At 42.3% G+C, this 21,273-nt stretch overlaps 2 protein-coding genes across 5 annotated transcripts in view; both read left to right on the forward strand.

Annotated features, from left to right (window-relative positions):
- Positions 1-6,055, forward strand: part of Lig1 (DNA ligase 1) — a 33,719-nt gene extending 27,664 nt beyond the window's left edge. Inside the window, exons 22-28 of the mRNA XM_076926972.1 lie at positions 430-574; positions 737-819; positions 2,290-2,442; positions 3,307-3,360; positions 3,955-4,098; positions 5,647-5,739; positions 5,834-6,055. Of these exons, the coding sequence (XP_076783087.1) occupies positions 430-574; positions 737-819; positions 2,290-2,442; positions 3,307-3,360; positions 3,955-4,098; positions 5,647-5,739; positions 5,834-5,914 (753 nt within the window). The 3' untranslated portion in view covers positions 5,915-6,055. The remainder of the gene's footprint in view (positions 1-429; positions 575-736; positions 820-2,289; positions 2,443-3,306; positions 3,361-3,954; positions 4,099-5,646; positions 5,740-5,833) is intronic.
- A 151-nt stretch (positions 6,056-6,206) lies between these two features.
- Positions 6,207-21,273, forward strand: part of Pla2g4c (phospholipase A2 group IVC) — a 43,308-nt gene continuing 28,241 nt past the window's right edge. The window contains exons 1-5 of one of the 4 annotated variants that reach the window (XM_076926979.1): positions 6,207-7,597; positions 16,476-16,621; positions 17,739-17,859; positions 19,961-20,072; positions 20,276-20,412. In XM_076926979.1, the coding sequence (XP_076783094.1) occupies positions 17,822-17,859; positions 19,961-20,072; positions 20,276-20,412 (287 nt within the window). In that variant the 5' untranslated portion in view covers positions 6,207-7,597; positions 16,476-16,621; positions 17,739-17,821. Of the gene's footprint in view, positions 7,598-16,475; positions 16,626-17,738; positions 17,860-19,960; positions 20,073-20,275; positions 20,413-21,273 lie in introns of all 4 variants that reach the window. The other 3 variants (XM_076926978.1, XM_076926977.1, XM_076926980.1) reach the window with 3 other exon arrangements.

A 21,273-nucleotide genomic window follows, 5' to 3' on the forward strand; every position in this document is an offset into this window, starting at 1 on the left:
GCGCAGATTGTTTCCACTAGACACATGAGTTTACCTTAGAGTAATAAGGTGAGCAGAGGCTAGCCTTCCCATGGGTAGACGATGTCTCATTCAGGTTATATCTGTCTTGTCTGTATGTATAAAGTTGGCATGTGTGTGATCTTGCCTGGGCCTCCTAAGTTAGCAAGCAGGCACCACCCCTGCCTAGCTTACTGAACCATTGTTTATAAAGGATGTTAGCATGTCTGAACTTTGGTATCTAGGGCAAGGCTTCCATAGATATAGAGGGACCATTGCATTGACTAATGTGTTTCTCACTTAGAAGGTGATTCCCAGTCCTTCATTAGCATAGGGAAGATCCTCTTGAATATGTGACCCTGTGTATGCTGTCAAGGTCTGCACTTGTACAGTTTTTGTGTCCTCAGTGTTGCCCACTTCCTTTCCTCATAGTCCTTGGCTCGCCAGCCCCTGTCTCGACGCCGGCAGCTGCTCAGGGAGAACTTTGTGGAGACAGAGGGTGAATTTGTCTTTGCCACCTCCTTGGACACCAAGGACATCGAGCAGATTGCTGAGTTCTTAGAGCAATCAGTGAAGGGTGAGTGTAACTGCTCTTCTCTCCCAGGGTTTGAAGCTTTGCTGTACCTGTGCTGACCATGTTTCCATCTTCCAAACCCTGATCTTCTCCTGGAATCCTGCCTGCTTATTCATAATCTTGTGAGCCACTGCTTCCTCAGTCAGGCTTCCATGTTTTCTACAGACTCCTGTGAGGGCCTGATGGTGAAGACCTTGGATGTTGATGCCACCTATGAGATCGCCAAGAGGTCACACAATTGGCTCAAGGTGATTCTGTCTTGTGCTTGGCCTTCCCAGTGTGGATGCCTATCCCTACTTGGCACAGAGTCTCCATCCACTCCCTAATTGAGTGTGAGATCCCATTATATGATTATACTCCAGTTTGATGTGCTGAAGTAAAGTGTGGTTAATGGCTCTTCCAGGAACTCACTGTGAACTTTAGCCTAAGCTTTAGGGATATCATGGTGAGGAAGCCAAGCCTGGTCTTCATGTCCCCTGTCTGTGTTTTTGTTGCATGAGTTGTACAGAGAAGAGGCTTCTGGGTTGTGTCCAGGGTAACTTGCTTCTGAAGAACTCATGGAAAGAGTCAGCTTGCTTAGGGAGAGTCTTGAGGGGGTCCTGGGTAGTTCAGAAGAATTGTCTGGAAGTGACATCTGGGCCCAGCAGTGGACAACAGGAAAGGATGGATTATGTAAAGAGGGTAGAGTAGGTGGGCTGGAGAGCCACAGGTGCAATGGCTTAGAGGTGAAGTAGGCTCAGTATATAGGACACAGAGTGAGCAGGGGAGGTCAAGGGAACAGTCAAGGTAAGACTAGCACCTTGGGCCTTGTGAGACCAAACTGGGTTCTTTTCTAAAGGTTTCAGTAAGCCAGCAGGATCTTAGTGAAAGTCACGTGATCCTGTTGTCATTTTGCAGGGGTCCTCTGGCTGGTTTTTAGAGAATGTAATGTAGAATGTGGATGTAGGATTGGGCTAAAATGTTGAGACTAGGGGAATGTTTTCTGGCACAAGATGACAGATGGAGGCTCTTGGGAGCTGTGAAAGCCAGTCCTGCTGTACTTTTTTTTTTAATTTTTTTTTGTTCTGTTTGTCCTGTCTAGAATCAGGTCATTGTTTACAAACCTTCCTTGCCTTAGTTCACTTTTGTTCCCATAATCATAAGTGCCTGCAAGACACTCAGCTGGTGCTTCATAAGTGTTTCTCTTCTTTTCTTTTTTTTTCTTTTCTTCTTTTTTTTTTTTTTGGTTTTCCGAGACAGGGTTTCTCTGTGTAGTCCTGGCTGTCCTGGAACTCACTTTGTAGACCAGGCTGGCCTTGAACTCAGAAATCCACCTGCCTCTGCCTCCCAAGTGCTGGGATTAAAGGCATGCGCCACCACCGCCCGGCTTTGTAAGTGTTTCTTGAATAGATGGGTAAGGGTGAAGAAATGGGTATTCGGGAACTAAAGCAAAGAGGAAAACAAGGTGCCTCCCAAGCTGGGTGTGTAGTATATACTGAACTGCAGCATTCTGGGGACTGAGGCAGGAGGATCCAGATTCTAGCTCAGCCTGGGAAGATTAAAGGATGATTCCCCTCACACACCTCCAGCTCATTTGATTTGCTAAAAGCTGGAAAGCACTTTTACTTGCAGCTTCCCCTGAGCCTTACTTCTCTTCCTCAAAGCTCTCAAGTACACATATCTAGTAGCATGTTCCCATCTGCCTTTCTGCCTGTCTCACCCTTACTTTCCTCCTCCAGCTGAAGAAGGACTACCTTGATGGTGTGGGTGACACTCTGGACCTTGTGGTGATTGGTGCCTACCTGGGCCGGGGGAAGCGAGCTGGCCGGTATGGGGGCTTCCTGTTGGCTGCCTACGATGAGGAGAGTGAAGAGCTGCAGGCCATATGCAAGGTCCTCTGGACTTGGTGCTGATCACGGAACTGGGAGGGATATAGTTCTACTCTGAGGTGCACCTGTTACCATGCATGTGCAGGTTCAGTCAACATGTTTACCCATGTGATCAAGTAGCTTGTAATTTGCCACATTTTTAGGCACTAGTATGTTACCATTTGAGTTTTAAAAGCACTATTGTTAGGGCAGAAGGTAAGAAATAATTAGGCTATTAATACAGACAGCACCTGTCTAGTTAGAAACTTACATAAACGGTTATAGGTAGCTAACAGCACAGACTTACTACTCCCATTTTAGCATTGCCTTGATAATGTTAAGGGTAGGAGTGGTAAGTGGTGGTGCAAGCTTGTGATTCCAGCCACTTGGGACTTAATGAGTCACAAGGCCAGTGCCATCCTGGGTATGAAGCTGGGAATGTAGCTCAGCAGTACAGATGCTGCCTAGTATCTCCCAGTGAGGGGCTGGGGCCATGGCTCAGTGGTAGAGCCCTTGGCTCTAGAATATCCCAGTGAAGGGGTGGGTCTGTGGCTCAGGAGTAGAACACCTGCCTGGAATCCCTCAGTGAGGGGCTAGAGAAGTGGTGGCTTAGTGGTAGAGATGTTGCCTAAACATTGGGGAGAGTCAACAGAAGAGAGTAGATTGTTTTTTATTTGTTTTATTTTTTGGTTTTTTTGTTTTGTTTTGTTTTGTTTTGTTGTTGTTGTTAGAGAGCAAAGGACAGTGCATTAAAAGCACAGCCCTTCTGGGCAGGGAATTGTGGCTGATAGCTCAGTAGCATCACCCCACTTCATCTCAGGTAGCAAGAACAGGGCTACTTGACCATCTGACCAGATGAACTTCTATTCTGCCATTTTTTTCCTGCAGCTGGGAACTGGATTCAGCGATGAGGAGCTAGAGGAACATTACCAGAGCCTGCAGGTGGGTCCTGTGACCTGGTATCTCTCACCACACTTACTCTGTGCAGGACTCTGGCTTCATGGGATCCCAGAACATCCAGGTTCAAGTCCCAGATCTACCAGCTACTTCTGGTGATGCTGTCCAAAGTACTGCATGTCCCAGCCCAGCACACATGTGGCCATTGGGTTCTGGTAGTTTTCCCTGAGAAGTGCCTTGAGCCTCTAGAGAAGGATGACTTTTCTTAATGGGTTCAGGTATTTTAGGGTATGAAGCTCTGCCCTGTATGTTAGTGTCTTCAGGTCTGACCCATCTCTGTTCCATTTTTGGATATCTCTCTGCTGTTTCCCAGGCTTGTGCCACTCCCCCTCAAAAACTTTTCCCCTTGTGTGTTGTGTCTTTGTCTTATGTCTCTGTCTCTGGGCTTCTGCCTCTATTTTTAGTATCCCTCTCAGTCCCAATGTGTCTCCTTCCTTTGATACTTCTCATCTAGCTTTTTGGCTTTAAGGACTGCTCCATTTTCTTTTCTCCTTCTCTCATCCCTAATCTCCATCCCCCTAAGCCTTGGCCCTGGTTTTGAGATTTTAAACTCATCTCCTTTTCCTCTGCTTATGGCAGGCCCTGGTATTGCCTTCTCCTCGCCCCTATGTGAGGATTGATGGGGCAGTGGCCCCCGACCACTGGCTGGACCCAAGCGTTGTATGGGAGGTGAAGTGTGCTGATCTCTCCCTGTCCCCCATCTACCCTGCTGCACGGGGCCTGGTGAGTGCTGGCGTCTGGGAAGGACTCTCCGAGGGAAGGAAGGAAGGCAGAGATGATGGGGAAAGATCTTGGGATGTGCTGTTCCTATATACTAATCAAGAAACTTTGAATATATTTGGGTGTCAAATATCATTCTCAGCTATAAAAGAAGACAGTGACATTTCTCAGTTGGTAGCCTCTCACCTTCGTCTCCTAAGTAACTTGAGAACCCAGACTTATGAAAAAGTTCAGCATGCCTCACCAGGGTTTCCTTCATGACTGAAGTCACTCAGAATTAGTTGTCATGGTACCAGTTTTGCAATTCCATGGCTAATGTCCATATGTCAGAACAGATCAGTGATATAGTCTTGGTGGCTCCAGCAGTCAGTGAGCAGCACATAGGAGATAGTACAACTGAACTTAAAGGGTTCTTTCATTGACCTTTCTTCCTGTCCTAAAGCTTGGCTGGTATGTACTTTCTGAGTAGAAGCAGACTTGTATCTTGCAATGTGGACCTCCTAGGTTTTTGCTGTTGTTGGCTTTTAGGGTTTTCTTGGAGCCTAAGATAACTGCTTCGCTACTAAATGCCCTTACTGTGGGATTCTAGGCAGTTGCTGTACCACTGAGTTATTATGCCCTCAACCCCTCATTGGGAGATTCTAGGCTCAACTGAGCCACGCCCCCCTCAGCCCCTCACTGGGGGATCCTAGGCAGGGGCTCTACCACTGAGCTCTATGTCCCTGGCCCCTCACTTTGGGATTCTAGGGAGGGACTCTACCATTGAGCCACGCCCTCAGCCTCTCACTGGGGGATTCTAGGCAGGGGATCTACCACTAAGCTATGCTCTCAGCACCTCATCTAGGCAGGTGCTTTACCTGTGAGCCAAGTCCCTTCACTGAGGTGTTGCTGCTTTACCATCTCCCTCTTTTTCTCCCTGTGTTTTTGTTTTGTTTATTTAGCCCACACAGGCCTTGAACTTGAGATTCTTCTGCCTTATCTTCCTAAGCACCTGGGATTACAAGCAAGTTCTGCCAAGCTTGGTTTATCTCATCATTAGTATTATTATTTTATACTTACTATACAGTAGAGAGCCAGGGCCCTTGGCACCAAGTGCACGGAGCTACCTTTGTCCTACCTTACATGACTCACCCATAGTTTAATAACCGGCATATCTCCCATGTAAGCCTCACAAAAATGCCAGTCTGCACCTGTGTTCATAGGTGAGAAAGATAGCTTCACAGAGAGCTGTGGTAACTGCTGCTTGGCTCCTGAGAACTGCTCGCTGACATTAAATCCCTGCCTGCTTTTCAGCATTCATGGTTATCAAGATGCTAACAATATAAGTAACTATAGAATCTTGTATTTTCTGAGTATTACAGTGCATCAGGTACCAAGATTTCAATCATGCTGGCACCTTCTTTAACTCTTACAGCCCATTGCTAGTCCCATTGAGCTAAGGTCCAGGTCAGGAAAGAAGAAGAGACCAGATAGGGAGTCACTTGTCAATTGTCAGCTTATTGCAGTTGGAGCCTAGCAGAGTCCCTCCCCTATTACTATTCTCTCCCACAGGTGGACAAAGAGAAAGGGATCTCTCTTCGTTTCCCTCGGTTCATTCGTGTCCGTGAAGACAAGCAGCCAGAGCAGGCCACTACCAGCGACCAGGTGAGGCCCTGGGTAAAGGGTTGGTTCTGGCTAGGAGCTATAGAGATGGGAATAACTGGGGAGCTGCTCATACCCCTACCCCCACTCTCCTCAGGTGGCCTCTTTGTACCGGAAACAGAGTCAGATTCAGAACCAACAAAGTTCAGACTTGGACTCCGACGTTGAAGACTATTAACCACCTGCTCTCCTGGGGCCATGTTTGAGAGAACATGGGTACTATTGGGCTGGTGGTGTTGACTGGTGTGTGTGGGGTCACAGGAGTGAGATCCTGGGGCTGGGATGTTTCATTTTCTTCAATAAATGACTATCAAATGCCTACTTGGTGAGGAGGTCTACATTGAACTCTGCGGTATTGCTCTGATGAGCTCACACAGGTATAGCATATGACCATGCCAGGTGTTGGACATGTTCCCTGCAGTCGGGCAGCCTCCAGCCACTTGTGCTGTGGAATACTCAAAACATGACTGTTGCCACTTAGGACTAGAACAGTTCATTTTATTTTAAATAGCCACATGTTGTCAGTGTTAGTGGATAGCAGCAATCAAGAGCTTTCATGTTTTAGCGTCTTTGAACTCCCAGACCTCTGTCAGGTTGACACTGTTAGCTCTCTTTTGCAGATAGAGATGAGGATACAGAAACTGCCAGCGCCTTTGCCAGGAGCATCAGCACTTAGTACTCTAATCCAATAGCTCTGCTGGCAGTCACTCTCACATCTTTCTACAAGGTCCATGTATGCTCTTGGGAGACAATATGTGCAAAAGGACCAGATCTCAGTCACATGACCATAACCTGCAGCAAAGCTTGCTGGGAAGTGTTTTATGCTGGGAAGGCATTGTTAAACAATCTTAACTGTGAATGGAACATACCACATTTTCCCATGTGGGTGTAAAATGAACCAGACTTAGCCTTAAATGTCTTATGCATGACTTCATCCAATGAAGCTATTCTTTTGGTACAATTATTGTCTATGTCTTTTAGAAAAAGAAAACTTTAAGAGGATGCTATTGCTTGCTACAAATTTTATCTAGCAAGTAGTGGATTGATATTTGGCTTGTGCCCTCAGACCCTTCAGACTGTTCATGTACTGTGATATAAAAAGACCTCTCTATGCTTAGCTGAAGATCTGTTACATTTTTCATGGGCCCACCCCTCAGCCCACTAGTGATAAAAGTGAGCTTGCCAGCTGCCAAAAAGGCTAAGGGATAACAAAGCTAGTCATTGGGAGTAGTATCTGATTTTAAGTGCTATTTTTTATCTGGAGCTTGTTTCTCACTGTCCCTCATCTTGGCTTGTTATGAAGAGGAGACAGTTGTTCTGGACACACTTGCCCACTGCCATGCCTGCAAGGTTTTTGCCATCTTGGCAATAGATCAAGGCACTGCTCAGGTTGCTGCCAGGAACACCCAGCTCTTGACAAGTTAGGGGTGTGTGGTTATTCTCTAGCGAGTGTTCTCCCAAGCAGGTAAGTCCTTTCTAAGTAAGGGCTGGCAGAAAGGAGAGATTAAGCCTGTTTTCCACGCTTAATTACCAGAACCATGGTATGAAACCAGAGGAACAAGCTGTTCAGCAAGGGAATGCACAGCTCTAGGGACAGTGGAGCCATGAGCATAGCACTAGTCTCTTGGGCTTAGGGAAGCCAAGAGGTTAGGGATTGATGGTCAGATGTTTGTAGGTTTAGGGATCAACAAAATGTTGTAGAAATGTGGTAAAAAGCCATGCTGTAACCATGTTTTGCAAATGGAGCTCCTCAGGACAAGGCCTTTGGAGAATTCCTGCCCACTTGGCAAGGACCAGTGGAAATGTTATTGAGATCCCTGTGACTCAGGCCCTCCAGGCTTTGGCTTTGTTTACTCTTTAGGTAAGTTTTAGTTTTCTTTTGTCAGTCATGATTGCAGTGAGTTCACTAGAAACAAAAGCCTCTAGGACGAGTCTTTGTTAAATAGTCTAAAGTTTCTATATGGGAATTAAGGCCTCTTTCTAGTTTATTGAACTTTTATTTGTTTTTGTATTTGGAACACAGAAACCTGTTCTCCCTACTACTCCTACTCCTGGCTGTCTCTAAAATCATCTTAGTAAGCTGGAGAAAATTACTTAGATTAATGATTCTTGCTTACTTAACTCTTTTAGAGAAGAGATTAAATACATTCCATGAACTTAGGAGATGGTTTCTTAAAAAATGAAATTGAAACCTTTGGGAACATACAGAGAAAAGATGAAGGATGGTAAAGGTCAGACATCTCTTTGGTGCCAAAAAAATTAACAAAGAATTCTAAATCTTGGAGATCCCCTTGGAGATAAAAGTGAAACTAGAAACTGCCAGGAAGAGAAGAAACTTGATCCCAACAGTTAAGAATCAGGCAACAATTATTACCATTCTGGGAATGTATAAAAAGGAACAGGATGGTATCAAAAACTACTGTTAACATAAAAGTGGTATGTAAACCATTTAGAAATTATTAGACTTACACCTGGAAAATATTCTAGGTATAGTGTCATACTTTCTGCTGACTACAAAAATATAGCATGCTGTTAATAAAGATTAGCCTTAGGGCTTGTGTCTGCTGGCCTGGGAACAGTAGGATGTGCGTGGCTAAATATAATCATTTTGACTTGCAATATAAAATTCATGCTTAGATACAAGGTAATGGTTAATTAATGCTTAGATGTGGGTAAAGGTCAGTGACAACAAGGGAGTGGGAGAAAGAAACTAAAATGAGTAAGTATCGTGATTTTTGGAAAAATGATTAAAAAGAAACAAATTGAAGCTACTCATGCTTGGATGCTTTAGAACTTGTATAAATAAAGATGGCTTGAGCTACTGGGGCTGCTTGCCTGAATAACAGCTGGTGGTTAGTGTCTTCATTCTTACTGCTGCCATACCTCCAAGCTATGTTCGAAACCTGGCTGGAGTCTGGCAGAAATGGGGTCCCCTTAGTATGACTGGCTAGTAGACTTACAGGTGTGTGCCTACTGACAAGAGGCTGGCCCATTGTCTGGTTTTGTTTTGTTTAGTCGAACTTGTTGTGTAGCCCAGGCTGTCCTCTTAACCCATGACTCTTCTACCTCATATACCCATTGTTGGATGACAGGTATGCACCATTATACTCTGCCATTAGCTTTTAGAAAGTCAGTGTTGCTAGGTCAACACTAGTTGAGTTGGGACAGCTTTTAAAGCAATTATTTGAAAGCAGTACTTCAATGTTCTAGCCTAAGTTTAGTTTTTTTATTCTCCATTGGAGAGCAAAAAGTTAATTTTCACTCTGTTCATTTATTTGTATATATGCCGTAGCATACATGGGGAAGTCAGAAGACAACTTGAGGGAGTTAGTTCTCGCTTTCTACAATTTGGGTCCCAGGGAATGAACCTAGGTCATTAGGCTTGACAACAAGCAGCATTACCACAGACATCTTGCTCACCCTTCATTATATTACATTGAATACAGTACTGAAAAACCATAAAAAGGTTTTCATTCCATTGTATGATACACTTTGACTTTGTTCCTCTCATTCTCTCTACTACTGCCCCTCCTTTTCTTCTCCCCCTCTATATAAAACCTAGTAATCACGAATGGGATATTTGCCTTTCTGGGCCTGAGATTTCATCTCATAATCTGTAGTTTTAGCCATTTTCCTGCAAGTGATATAGTCTTTATCATATTCTTTATGGCTGAATAAAAGTTCTTTGTGTACACAGATCACATTTTCTGTATCCATTCCTCTGTAGATAAGACACCTGGGAGGGTTCCATAATTTGGCTGTTGTCACTACAGCTGTGTGATTACACTGGACACTGGTGTGCAGGTCTCTTTGGAACCCTTCAACAAAGTTCCCAGGAGGATAGATCTGTATTTTAATTATTTTCTTTTTTTTTCTCTCTCTCTTTTTTTTTTTTTTTTTTTTTTTTTGAAATTCCACACTAATTCCTATAGTGCCTGGACTAATTTACATTCCTACCAAACTTTGGTTTGACTTCTTAACTTAGTTTCCTTAATGACTGCCATTTTACTGGAATGAGCAGACTCAATGTAGTTTTCATTTACATTTACTCAATGGCTAGTGATAATTTTTTTAAATTTAATTTTATTTATTAAATTTTATTAATTTCATTAATTAAATTTTATTAATTTATTTATACTTCCTCTTTTGAGACCGGCTCATTTCATTTGCCCATTGTGTTGGTTCTTGGTATTTGTTTTTTGAGTTCTTTATGTATTGTAGATGCTCATCTTCCATCTGAGATATATTTAGCAAAGATTTTCTCTAATTCTACAGGATATCTTTTCACTCCCATTTCTTTGCTATGCACAGCTTTTAAGATTTGCAATCCCATTTGTTAATTCTCGGCATTACTTCCTGAGTATCTGGAATCCTCAGAAAACCCTGTCTCTTCTCAGCAAATTCTTGTATCTTAAAATGATTACCCTAATTTTTTTCACTAACAGGAGTTACAGGTCTTAAGATTGTTGAGTAATGGCCTCATATCATGAGGAATTGAGTTATGATGCATTGGATGATAGTGCCAAGCCATAAAGAATTTATCTCAGGCCTGACCTTTAGCTCCATTTGCAGAAACAATGTCTAGGTATTGAAAACAATGCACTCTACTCCCAGTCAAATCACAAAAATATCTATAGCTACCTATATGTATATATATGTCCTCTAGTAAAGGTGATCAGCCTTCATCCTTTGGAAAGGCTGGGTCTCTCTTGCTGTTCCAATAAGGCAGTCACAGCCTGCTGAGGTGGAGTCTGCCTCTTCTCTGCCTCATTTTTCTTAGATCCATTTAGAACAGCCTTTATAGAAGGTGAGAAATAGATCTAGCTTTATTCTTTTGCACGTAAATGCCCAGTTATTCTAATACTCCTTATTGAAGAGACATTTTCTCTAGTGTATGTATTTGGCATCTTTGTCAAAAATCAGGTGGCTGCAACTGTAGGGGTTCTGTGCTGTTTCCATACTGTGTTTGTTAGTATGGGTGAGCAGGAACTCTTGATTCTCATGAAACACAGCTTTGCTGTTCGCCTGTGGAGGGTTTGGGTAACTCTTGTGATCTCACTGTAACCCTGGTTTTCTTACATATAAGTTGGTAATCGTGCCAACAGTAGACATGAGTATGAAATATCAGTTGGATGAATGATGGACAGTTGAGCACGCAGAGTAGGTAGCAGTATTCTATACTGACAAGTCATTTAATCTTTGTGTCTTTGATTCTTTCCCTATAAAATGGGCACAAAAGAACCATATTTTATGGTTGTAAAGGTAACCACTAGGGGTCATGAGAATTTTGTTAATACATAAATTGTACGAAAAGACATACTTTTTAGGATTTGCAGGGGAACAGTTGTTAGCCCCATTCCATCATTGTTAACACGTGGGAATCCCATTGCTGTTGGTATCTTTAGTTGGCTTGGAGAAAAGAGGGATTGCTGGTGAGCTGATATAGAACCCAAATCAACACCTTTGCTTCACTTGTGCTGTTACTTGCTTGTAATGGACTGTACAGAATGCTGGTTTGGAGGGTGCTGGACTGTTTTTAGTCTCTCAGATCTTGTCTGTGGTAACACCCCTTTGTGCCTTTCCTATGGAGTTCTGACCATGCTCTTGGCCAGCAACTCAGGTTAATTATTTGAGGAATGCTTGCTTGAAACTATTAATATAAGACTGACTTTCCTGAGATGCCTTTATTCTTTTTCCTCTGCTTTCATGGTGAATGGTGCCAAAACAAAACAAAAAAAAAAAAAAAAAACAAAAAAAACAAAAAACAAAAAAACAAAAACAAAAAAACAAACAAAACAAAACAAAAAAAACCAAAAGAGAGTAACTGGTAGCTGTCAGGCCCATTCAGATTTTGTGACTGTCAAATCAGTAAATGACCAGACACCAAGTTTCCCATTCTATTCTGGATTACTGGAGAAGTGTTTAGAATTCTATAGTCCTTTATATTTCTTAACCCAAACCCCTCTACTTTCTCTTGCCTTAGGATAAAAGCACTTTAAAAACGCTAATGCATTTTGTCTATGTTCTCTCTGTGTCTCTCTCCCTCCTTCCTACTCTTTTCCCTCCCTTCCTCTCTCCCTCCCTCCTTCTCTCCCTCTTTCCCCTCTCCTGTGTTTGTGTGTGTGTGTTACAAGTATTGAGCTAAAGTCTGATCTCATTGACTCTCAGGGGCTGTTTACCTTTTTTAAAAAAATATTTTATTTATTTATATTCCAAATGTGCCCCCCCCACCTTTCCTGGTCTCCCCTCCATGAGCTCTTCACCACTCACCCACTCACCCATTTCCACCTCACCTCTCTAGCATCCCCCTTTTCTGAGGCATCAAGTTTCTACAGGATTAAGCATACTCTTTCCCACTGAGGCCAGACAAGGCAGTCCTCTGCTACATATGTAGTGGGGGCCACAGACCAGCCTGTGTTTGCTGTTTGGTTGGTGGCTTAGCTTCTGGGAGGTCTGAGGGGGTCTGGGTTAGTTGATACTGTTGGTCTTCCTATAGGGTTGCAATCCCCCTCGGCTCCTTCAGTCCTCCTAACTCTTCCATAGGGGTCCCCAGGCTCAGTCCAATGGTTGCCTGTAAGTATCTGCATCTGTCTCAGTCACCTGCTGGTAGAGCCCCTCAGAGAATAGCCATGCTAGATTCCTGTCTGCAAGCACAACATGGCATCAGTAATAGTGTCAAGGATTGGGGCTGCACATGGGATAGATTCCAAGTTGGGCAGTCTCTGGATGGCCTTTCATTCAGCTTCTGCTCTGTTTTTGTCCCTACATTTCCTTTAGACAGGAACAACTCTGGGTCAAGAATTTTGAAGATGTATGCGTGGCCCCATGCCTCAAATAGGGACCATGTCTATCTACTGGAGATGGTCTCTTTGGGTTCTATCTCCCTACTGTTGGGCATTTCAGCTAAGGTCATCCCCATTAGGTCCTGAGAGCCTCTCACATCTCTGGTGTCTGGGACTTTTCTCTAGAAGTTTCCAGTGTCCCCCACCACGCCTACTGCATTATTCTATTTATTCTCTTGGCCTTCTGAGCTTTTCTCCTGTCTCTCCACCTACTTGCCCCTGCCTTTTTCCTTCCTCCTCTCCCATCCAGGTCTCTCTATCCCTCTGCCTCTGGTGATTATTTTGTTCCCCCTTCTAAGTAGTATTGAAGTAGCCACAGTTGGGCCTTCCTTCTTGTTAAATTTCATACGGTTTTTGTTTAAAAAATTTAACAGTATGTTAAATTTCATACGGTTTTTGATTTGTTTCATAGGTATTCTGAGCTTTTTGGCTAATATCCACTTAGTACATACCATGTATGTCCTTTTGAGTCTGAGTTACCTCATTTAGGATGATATTTTCTAATTCCATCCAACCACTCTGGAAGTCAGTCTGGAAGTTCCTCAGAAAATTGGAAATAGTTCTACCTGAAGACCCAGCTATATATATACCAGGATATATACCCAAAAGATGCTCCACCATACCACAAAACATATGTTCCTCTATGTTCATAGCAGCATTGCTTGTAATAGCCAGAAGCTGGAAACAACCCAGATGTCCCTCAACCGAAGAATGGATACAGAAAATGTGGTTCATTTACACAATGGAATACTATTCAACTATTAAAAATGAGGCAGTATACATTTAAAAATTAATTTTTAAATTTGGCATTCAAAGAAGTGTGTTTCATTATGACATTTTTATACAAAATTTTTGTTGCTTCCTGCTGTCCCAATCCTCACTCCCTGCTTCTCTACTTTGTCCTGCTTGTCTCTTCCTCTTCTTTGTCTGGCCCTCTTCCCAATTCTACATTCCTCATGATGGTAGCTTGAAATCAACTGTGGTTTACCACAGGAACTGCTAGGTGCTGCAAGTCAAGGTCTCTGCTATCAAACTGGGCTTCTTAGTATGTATGTATCCCAAGAAGTCAAGTTAAATAATGTCTTCCCACTACAGAAAGATAGTTGGTAAATGTATACTAGCACACCACCCGATACAATATGTACATACGTGAGATATTATATATTTATATGTATTGCATATATTTAAATATGTAGTATATATGTTTTGTATATATAAGTACACATATATATGCAGATAATAGTGTATATAGTGGTATATATTGTATGGATGGATTTTATATATCTATATCTAGTATATCTCTCTCTATATATAGCATATATATAAATATATAGAGTAGATGGGTTATATGTCCATTAATGTAGATGTAAATATACAGGTATGTATATATATATATATCATTGTATACCCATGTTTACACATGTGTATATGGTATGTATATATGTAGTATATATGTAAATAATGCATATAGTATATATTTAAAGTGTGTGCATGTGTATAATATGTATATGTGTATATGTGGTATATATATGTAGTGTGTATGGTGTGTGTATATACTGTATATGTAGTGAGTAAATGTGTATAGTGTATGCCTATAGTGTATATATGTAATGTGTATGTGTGTGCCTTAGTCTATGTAGTATATACATATGTATATTAGTGTATATGTATGTACTGGATACATTTACTATTTGCACATGTTAATTCTGGAAGGACGTGAGAAAAATACTGAAGGTTGAGAAAATGTAGATTCTTTAACAATAGGAGAGACAACCATGTGGTTGTGGTACATGACTTTATTTCCTGGTACTTGGGAGACAAAAACAGGTGGAGTGTGAAGCCAGCCTGTTCTGGTCTACAGTGGAGTTCCAGGACAGCCAGGACTACACAGGAACCCTGTCTCAAAAAACAAAAAAATATAACAACAAAAACCAAACCAAAAGAATAGAAGGAAGACTTCATATCAGTTCCTTATACAGTTTGGCTTAAACTACCACCTGATAATAACTGATAAGATTAATGATTTGCAAATGGATGTTGCTTACTGAGTATAAGGTAGGTTGTTAGTGACTGTATTCATGTATAATATAAATACACCATGAGACAGTTGGCTGTTGTCTGCAATTTACAGATGATAACCTGGAGACCTTGGCTAGTTAAGTATTTTCTGGAGAAATTAGCAGGTAGTAATATAATACTCATTCTGTAGGCAATATTCTTTGAGACCTTGCCAAGTTCATTTTCTGCAGAAATTGATGGTGTAAAGTTCTTGTCTACAGGTGATGGCCTGTGACCCTGGCGAATTAAGTAAACATCTTTTTTCTGAGAAATTAGCAAAGAGTAACACAAGACATTACAACTCACCTATATAGGTGCTGTGTGTTTGGCTAAGGAGGAGAGAGGAAGAAACAGGAGAGATTGGAGTAATGGGGTGAGAGGCAAGTTTAGTGTGTAGCAGAGTCCTAGGCCAGGCTCCACATTTGTCATTTGAACATCAGTCATTTGCCTACTGTCAAGGTGAGGGATCTGAAGTCAAAGACTATATTTCACATAGCTGTGACAGAACACCTGACAGAGTCAACTTGAGAGGATTCCTTTGACCTATTGTTTAAGGATATGAACCCATCATGGTAAGGAAGGCATGGTGCTGGGACCCCATCATAGGGGCCTAGAATTGACTGTTTGTTAATCATCTCATGAATACAGAGCTAGACTAAAAGGGATGCTGGCCTGTAATGTTGAGGGCCCATTCTGGTGGTCCTACATCCTCCAACTAGATCTTGTTACCTAAAAGTTCCACAGTCTCTTAAAACAGTGGCATCAACTGGGAACCAAGTGTTGAAACATGTGTGCCTGTGGTGACATTTTATATGGAAACCATAACAGTCAAGGGCTTGGTGGTTTATCACTGGGTCCCTGGAGCCAGCATTTGGTCCCAGGCCTGCTTTTTTCCTCAGGGTTCTGTTGACTACAGAACAAAGATTGAAGAAAGAAGGAAGAAAGGAGGAAAAGGGCGGATAGTGAGAGTGCTCCCAACTGAAGGCTGTGAGGAGCAAGGCATTGAGAAGATCAAAGGGGGAAGGATGTGGTCCAGAGACCTATGGCAGAACTAAACAGTACTGGAAAAAAAGTCAATGAAATGATTTGTAACATTTCTACTATAGTCACAGATTGGACCCCAGCTCAATCATAATCAAAGAGTCTTCATCTAGAACTGATGGGAACAGATGCTTGTATGTACATGTGCATAGGGCTGACCACTTGGGATTAAATAACATACCTGGTTTATCCTTTGAGAGGACTGACTCTCCCTCTCTCAATAACCATTAATTGCCTATAGCTCATATAGGGTTAGGGCCACATGAGATTTCCACTATCCACATTTTTCTGTCAACTAGAGTTTTTATTATGCAGGTCTTGTTTGAAAAACCATTGCATTGAGGTTTCATACGTTTCTCTGACATTTCTAAAGGACAAATTTAATAAAATTATAATCTCAATTCTACATGGCAAGTGTAACATAGATAGCATATTCTATGTTAAGTATAAATTTTTATTATAGAAAAACTAGGAGGGATTAAAAACTTTAGAAATCATGAGTACATATCCAACAGTGTTTTGAAAAATGTCAGAGAAATCAGGTAGAAGTCGGGGATACTATTTGCCCTTTGAGACAATTGAATATAAACACTTCAGTTTTAAAAACAGCTCACTCATGTGAGTGTTTATTCTTCTACCTATTTTTAATGTAAACATGACTTTAATTCCAGGAACAAGATTTCCAGTTAGTTCTCCTTTGATACAATTTCCAGTTAGTTCTTTACCACACCCAAAGGGTGCCAGCTTGCATTAAAGATTAAAACTAGAAAGCACCCTTATCCTCCCTCCCCTCCGTAGGCTGGGCTCCCTTGAAATGCACCATCCAGGCATTTGTCTGCCACCTTGAAGCAACCCATGACCTAGTCCCTGAATATATATTGCTGGTTCCTACTCTTCTCCATCTACCTTTTTCCTGTTCAGGAGGCCTGCTGGGCATCCTCAAGGTCTGTAAGTACCAAAATCTTCTTACCAAACTGTTTTTATGTGTTTGTGTCATTGAAGCTGTCTGTAACCTGACTCCCTGACAGTGGGCATTTACCAGTGTGCAGGTGAGTTGCTAGAGAAACTCAGCTAGGATACGGATGGAGCAATGGATAATAGAATAAAAGCAACCCAGCACATTGAAAATGAAAACAATACAGCAGAAGTAAATGTGTCTTTCAACTTCTTGCTTTGGGATAACAGCAGCAAATGGAAACTTGTTAAATGGCTAATCTGTCAGATGCTGCCCAGCAAGCTAAAGACAGGCATCCCATTTAGATTAGATTAAACTATTTGTTTTTGTTGGAAAAAAAGAAAATGAAAATAACTGACATTGGATTTGTATATCACTGGATTTGGTCACTGAGAATGACAACTCTCAGTTGGTAGTTACCTTCCCTAGAGCTAATTTTAGTGCAATTTGTTTGTTTTCATCAGTTTTGCCCACAGGAGGGAAAAGTGTTTGGTTAGATGAATATGTTTGCGGAAATTGGAGAGGACCAGGTGTCTGGGCCTTTTAGCCCATCTCCTAGCAACTTTTACAAGGACTTGAAACATCTAAGGCCTTTCAGAAGTAAGGAATTTCTAGATTGGGGCAGGGTAAGGACAGGTCAGGAGTCACAGCCAGCCCACTGCTCTTCATGTTTGGGGTGTAGTTAAAACGAACCTCCTCCCCAGTGTCCATCAGGGAGTGTGGTAGGGGGAGGGTAAACTGTGGACTGGCCTTCAGGAGGGTAGTGTGTTCAAGATAAGCTTAGCCTTATCCTACCAGCAGCCATATCAATAGCCACAATTTGATGGAACCACTGTCACCTGGGCTGAGGAGCCAATGGCTGAAAAGACAAAAACATCTGGTTTAAAGACAGAATCTTCCAATGTATGTTCAACAAACCTTCCACAAGGACCTAATTACGTTTTGTCTGTGCCAGACTTCAATTGTTTAAATGACTATTTGAATTCAATCCATGACATTATGACATTTATCAGATATAATGCAATGTAAGTCTAAACTGGTGGATTAATGTGCCTTAAGGACTATTCATCTAGGTTCATTCCTACAAAAACCAATTCTCACCTCAGAACTCCATCATTCCACAACAAAGTGGGACCTGATTGTGCCGCAGGAGAAAGCAACCTTGAAAGTAGTGGAAGAAGTCAGGAAGATGAGCTGTGCAGAGTCTCCCAAATCAGGACATGAGTGGTGAGTCATGGGCGTGATTTTTTTCATGGGCGTAATGTTTTTTAATTGCATCCATTTATTGTGTGTGTGAGAGAAGGGTTTGCCTTTGCCATGGCACATTTGGGTAAATCAAAGGATAACTTATGGGAGTAATTTTCTTCTACCATATGAGTCCCAGGAATCAAACCCAAACTCCCCAGACTCACTCATCCTCTGTTTCCCTTCAGAAAACATCAGATGTCCCAGAGATAGCAACTGAGCACAGCATAACAAGATGCAATAAGTCTAGGCACAAATCGTCATATCAAGTCTGGGTGAGGCAACTCAGTAGGAGAAAAAGGGTCCTAAGAGTCAGAGACACCCCCACTCCCACTGTTCAGAGTCCCATAAAAATCCCAAGCTAAACACCCATTACATATTCGGTGGCCGTGACACAGACCCACGTTGGTTCTGTGACAGCCACTTCATTTTCTGTGAGCTCCTGTGAGCCCTAAGTAGTTGGTTCTGTGGGCCATGTTCTCGTGGTGTTTCAACCCATCTATCTCCTATAATCCTTCCTTTTCCTCCTCACTGCCTAATGTTTGGCTGGGGGTCATTGCATCATCTCCCATCAGTTGCTAGATGAAGCCTCTTTGATTACAATTGGACTAGGGCCTAATCTAAGACTATTGGTAATGATTCATTGACCCCCCTCCCCTTTTTCCAGTCCTGTTTAGTTCTGCCATAGGTCTCTGGACTATCCAACTTCCAGCTCCTGGCCATCCAGACAGTATCTGCTATGATGTCCCTCTCATAGCTTGGGATTGCTGGTTAGCCAGGTTGTAGATTTTTGGGGGGAGGGGAGCTGGGTTGGTTTTCTAGTCTCAGCACTGTAAGTCTTTCCTGGTTCTAGGCGATGGCTGCTTCAGGCTCTTCATCCTCCATTACTAGGAGTCTTCACTGGTGTGGCCCTCATAGATTCCTAGAAGTTTTCACTGCACTAGGTGTCCAAATCGCCCCCAAATGCTCCTTCATTGCTTTTGGTTTCCCCCATACTCTCATTCTTCATACTTCTGTCCCCTACCTGATCCCTTCTGTCCCCATCTCTACTCCTCCACCCAGTTCCCCACAAAAGCTATTCTATTTCCCTTCCAGGGAGATCCATAAGACCCCCCCCCCACCCCCCACACCCCGCTAGAGCCTTGCTTGTTATTTAGCTTTTCTGGCTCTGATATTCTTAATAGCAAATATCTATTTATAAGTAAGTACACACTATGTCTGTCTTTCTGTGTCTGGGTTACCTCAGGCGATTTTTTTTTCTATTTCCATCAATTTGCCTTCAAATTTTATCAAGACTTTTTTTTGTTCTTTGTTTTTTTGTTGTTGTTGTTTTTGTTAATTTTTAACTGCTGACTAAAACCCCACTGTGTAAATGTGCCACTTTTTTTTTTAATCAATCCATTCTTTGGTTTAGGAACATATAGGTTGTTTCCAGTTCCTGGCTATTAGAATAGCAGCAAGCACTCTCTTTCTCTCTTCCTCCTCCTCCTCATCTTCCTTTTCCTCCTCCTCCTTCCTCTGTCTTTCTTTCTCTCTCTTTCTCTCTTTGTCTCTGGCACCTTTCGGAGTAAAAGTGTGGGGAATAAATGGAAGGTGGAGGTAACAGATAGCAGAAATGTAGAATTTAATTAGAGGTGAGGCAGCTCCTTCAGAGACATTTGTGTCTCCAGCTCAAATTGCACTGATTTATTTATTCATCAATCTATCATCTGTTTGTTTGTTGTGTGTATGTGTGGGAGTACATGCTTGCCCACATGCTTACAAACATATGCCACAGTGCATGTGTAGGTCAGAAGACAACTAGGGTAAGCAGTTCTCTCCCTTTACTATGTGGTTAGGTCATCAGAGTGATTGGCAGACACCCTTACCTTAAGAGCCATCTTGACTGGCCCTTGGCTGCTCTTTAGTTTATGTTTTGAGTATCTGATACACATCTTAAACTCAGAGCCCTTGACCACCTTTACTCCTAAGCAACCTGCAACTGGTAGGTAACTCTTTGGAGGACACCACTCTAGATGATTTCTGTGCTTCCTTTCTCACTGAAAAATTCCTGAAGTGTCCTGTTTTCCCTTGTCTCTGGAAGCTCTGGGGTCTACTTTGCCACTGGACTCCAGGAACCAGAAAAGGCAGCTGTGCACAAACGCAGTCCCAAGGTGTTGGAGGCGCTACAAAAGCTGAACATCCAAGCTGACCAGGTGGGTGCAAGTGAGGGGCCACACTGATGGGATTGTTTGTGCTGTCCCTAGCCTCTGCAGTTCAACTACTCTAGGATGAACAGGGAAGTGGCTTACCCTACTAGAGCAGTAACATGGGACAGATTTCACTCCATGAAAGCAAGAACTTAGATATGCTCTTGTTGCTTACATGGTCCATTAATTGTCCTTCTTCCGATGCCCAGGCTCCAGTCATTGCTGTCTTAGGCTCTGGTGGGGGGCTGCGGGCCCACATTGCTTGTCTTGGTGTGCTGAGTGAGATGAAAGCACTTGGCCTGTTGGATGCTGTCACATACCTCGCAGGGGTCTCTGGGTCAACTTGGTAAGTGTTGAGTTTGGATGCAAGGATGCACCATGTTTTCTACTATCAGAATGAGATGATGTCTTCCTCCAGTCACCAAATACATGCTGCCTTTGATTTTCTTTTTCTTTTTTAAATGAACAGATGACAGTTGTTTATTTTATGCTGTATGGTGCAATATTTTGCTATAGGATTTGTTGTATACTGATTAGTTGTATTTTCATTCCTCTTGGTGTAACAAAATATCAGACAAAAGCAACTTAAAGAAGGAAAGGTTTACATTGATTCTCACCTTGAGAACATTGTCATGGCAGGAAGGGCCCTATGTGAATCAGAGAGAGGTATCCTGGTTCTCAGCTCAGCTTCTATTTATTCAGTCTGAGTCCAGCCTGGGAAATGCCATGATAACATTCAAATGGTATCTTCTCATCCATTTAAATGTCTCTGTAAACACTGTCACAGACACCCAGAGATTTGTCACTGCTTATGGGGTGTTGGGATGTGTGGGCTATGCATGCTTGTGTGGAGAAATGTTGAGGCTAGAACAAGGCAGGCATCAAGTCTTTCTCTGTTGGTCTTTACCTTACTGTTGTGAAACATAGCCTCTTAATGAGCCTAAAGCTCATTAAGTATTGGCCAGGCTGGATGTAGGATCCACCTGTGTGTGCTCTCCAGTGCTACAGGTACAGGCATGTTTATGCATGCATACTTTTTACATAAGTATTGGTGATTCAAGCTCAGGTCCTATGCTTGCATAGCAAACACTCTTATTTACTCAGTCTTTTCCCATGCCTAAAGTTCTATTTTAAATAGTTTATTAGTTGTACAACAGAAGAGGTTTTGTTATATTTTTATAACACATATAATGTATTTTTTATATCA

The sequence above is a fragment of the Arvicanthis niloticus genome, chromosome 29 (assembly GCF_011762505.2).
Source record: "Arvicanthis niloticus isolate mArvNil1 chromosome 29, mArvNil1.pat.X, whole genome shotgun sequence".
Classification (NCBI taxonomy): Eukaryota; Metazoa; Chordata; class Mammalia; order Rodentia; family Muridae; genus Arvicanthis; species Arvicanthis niloticus.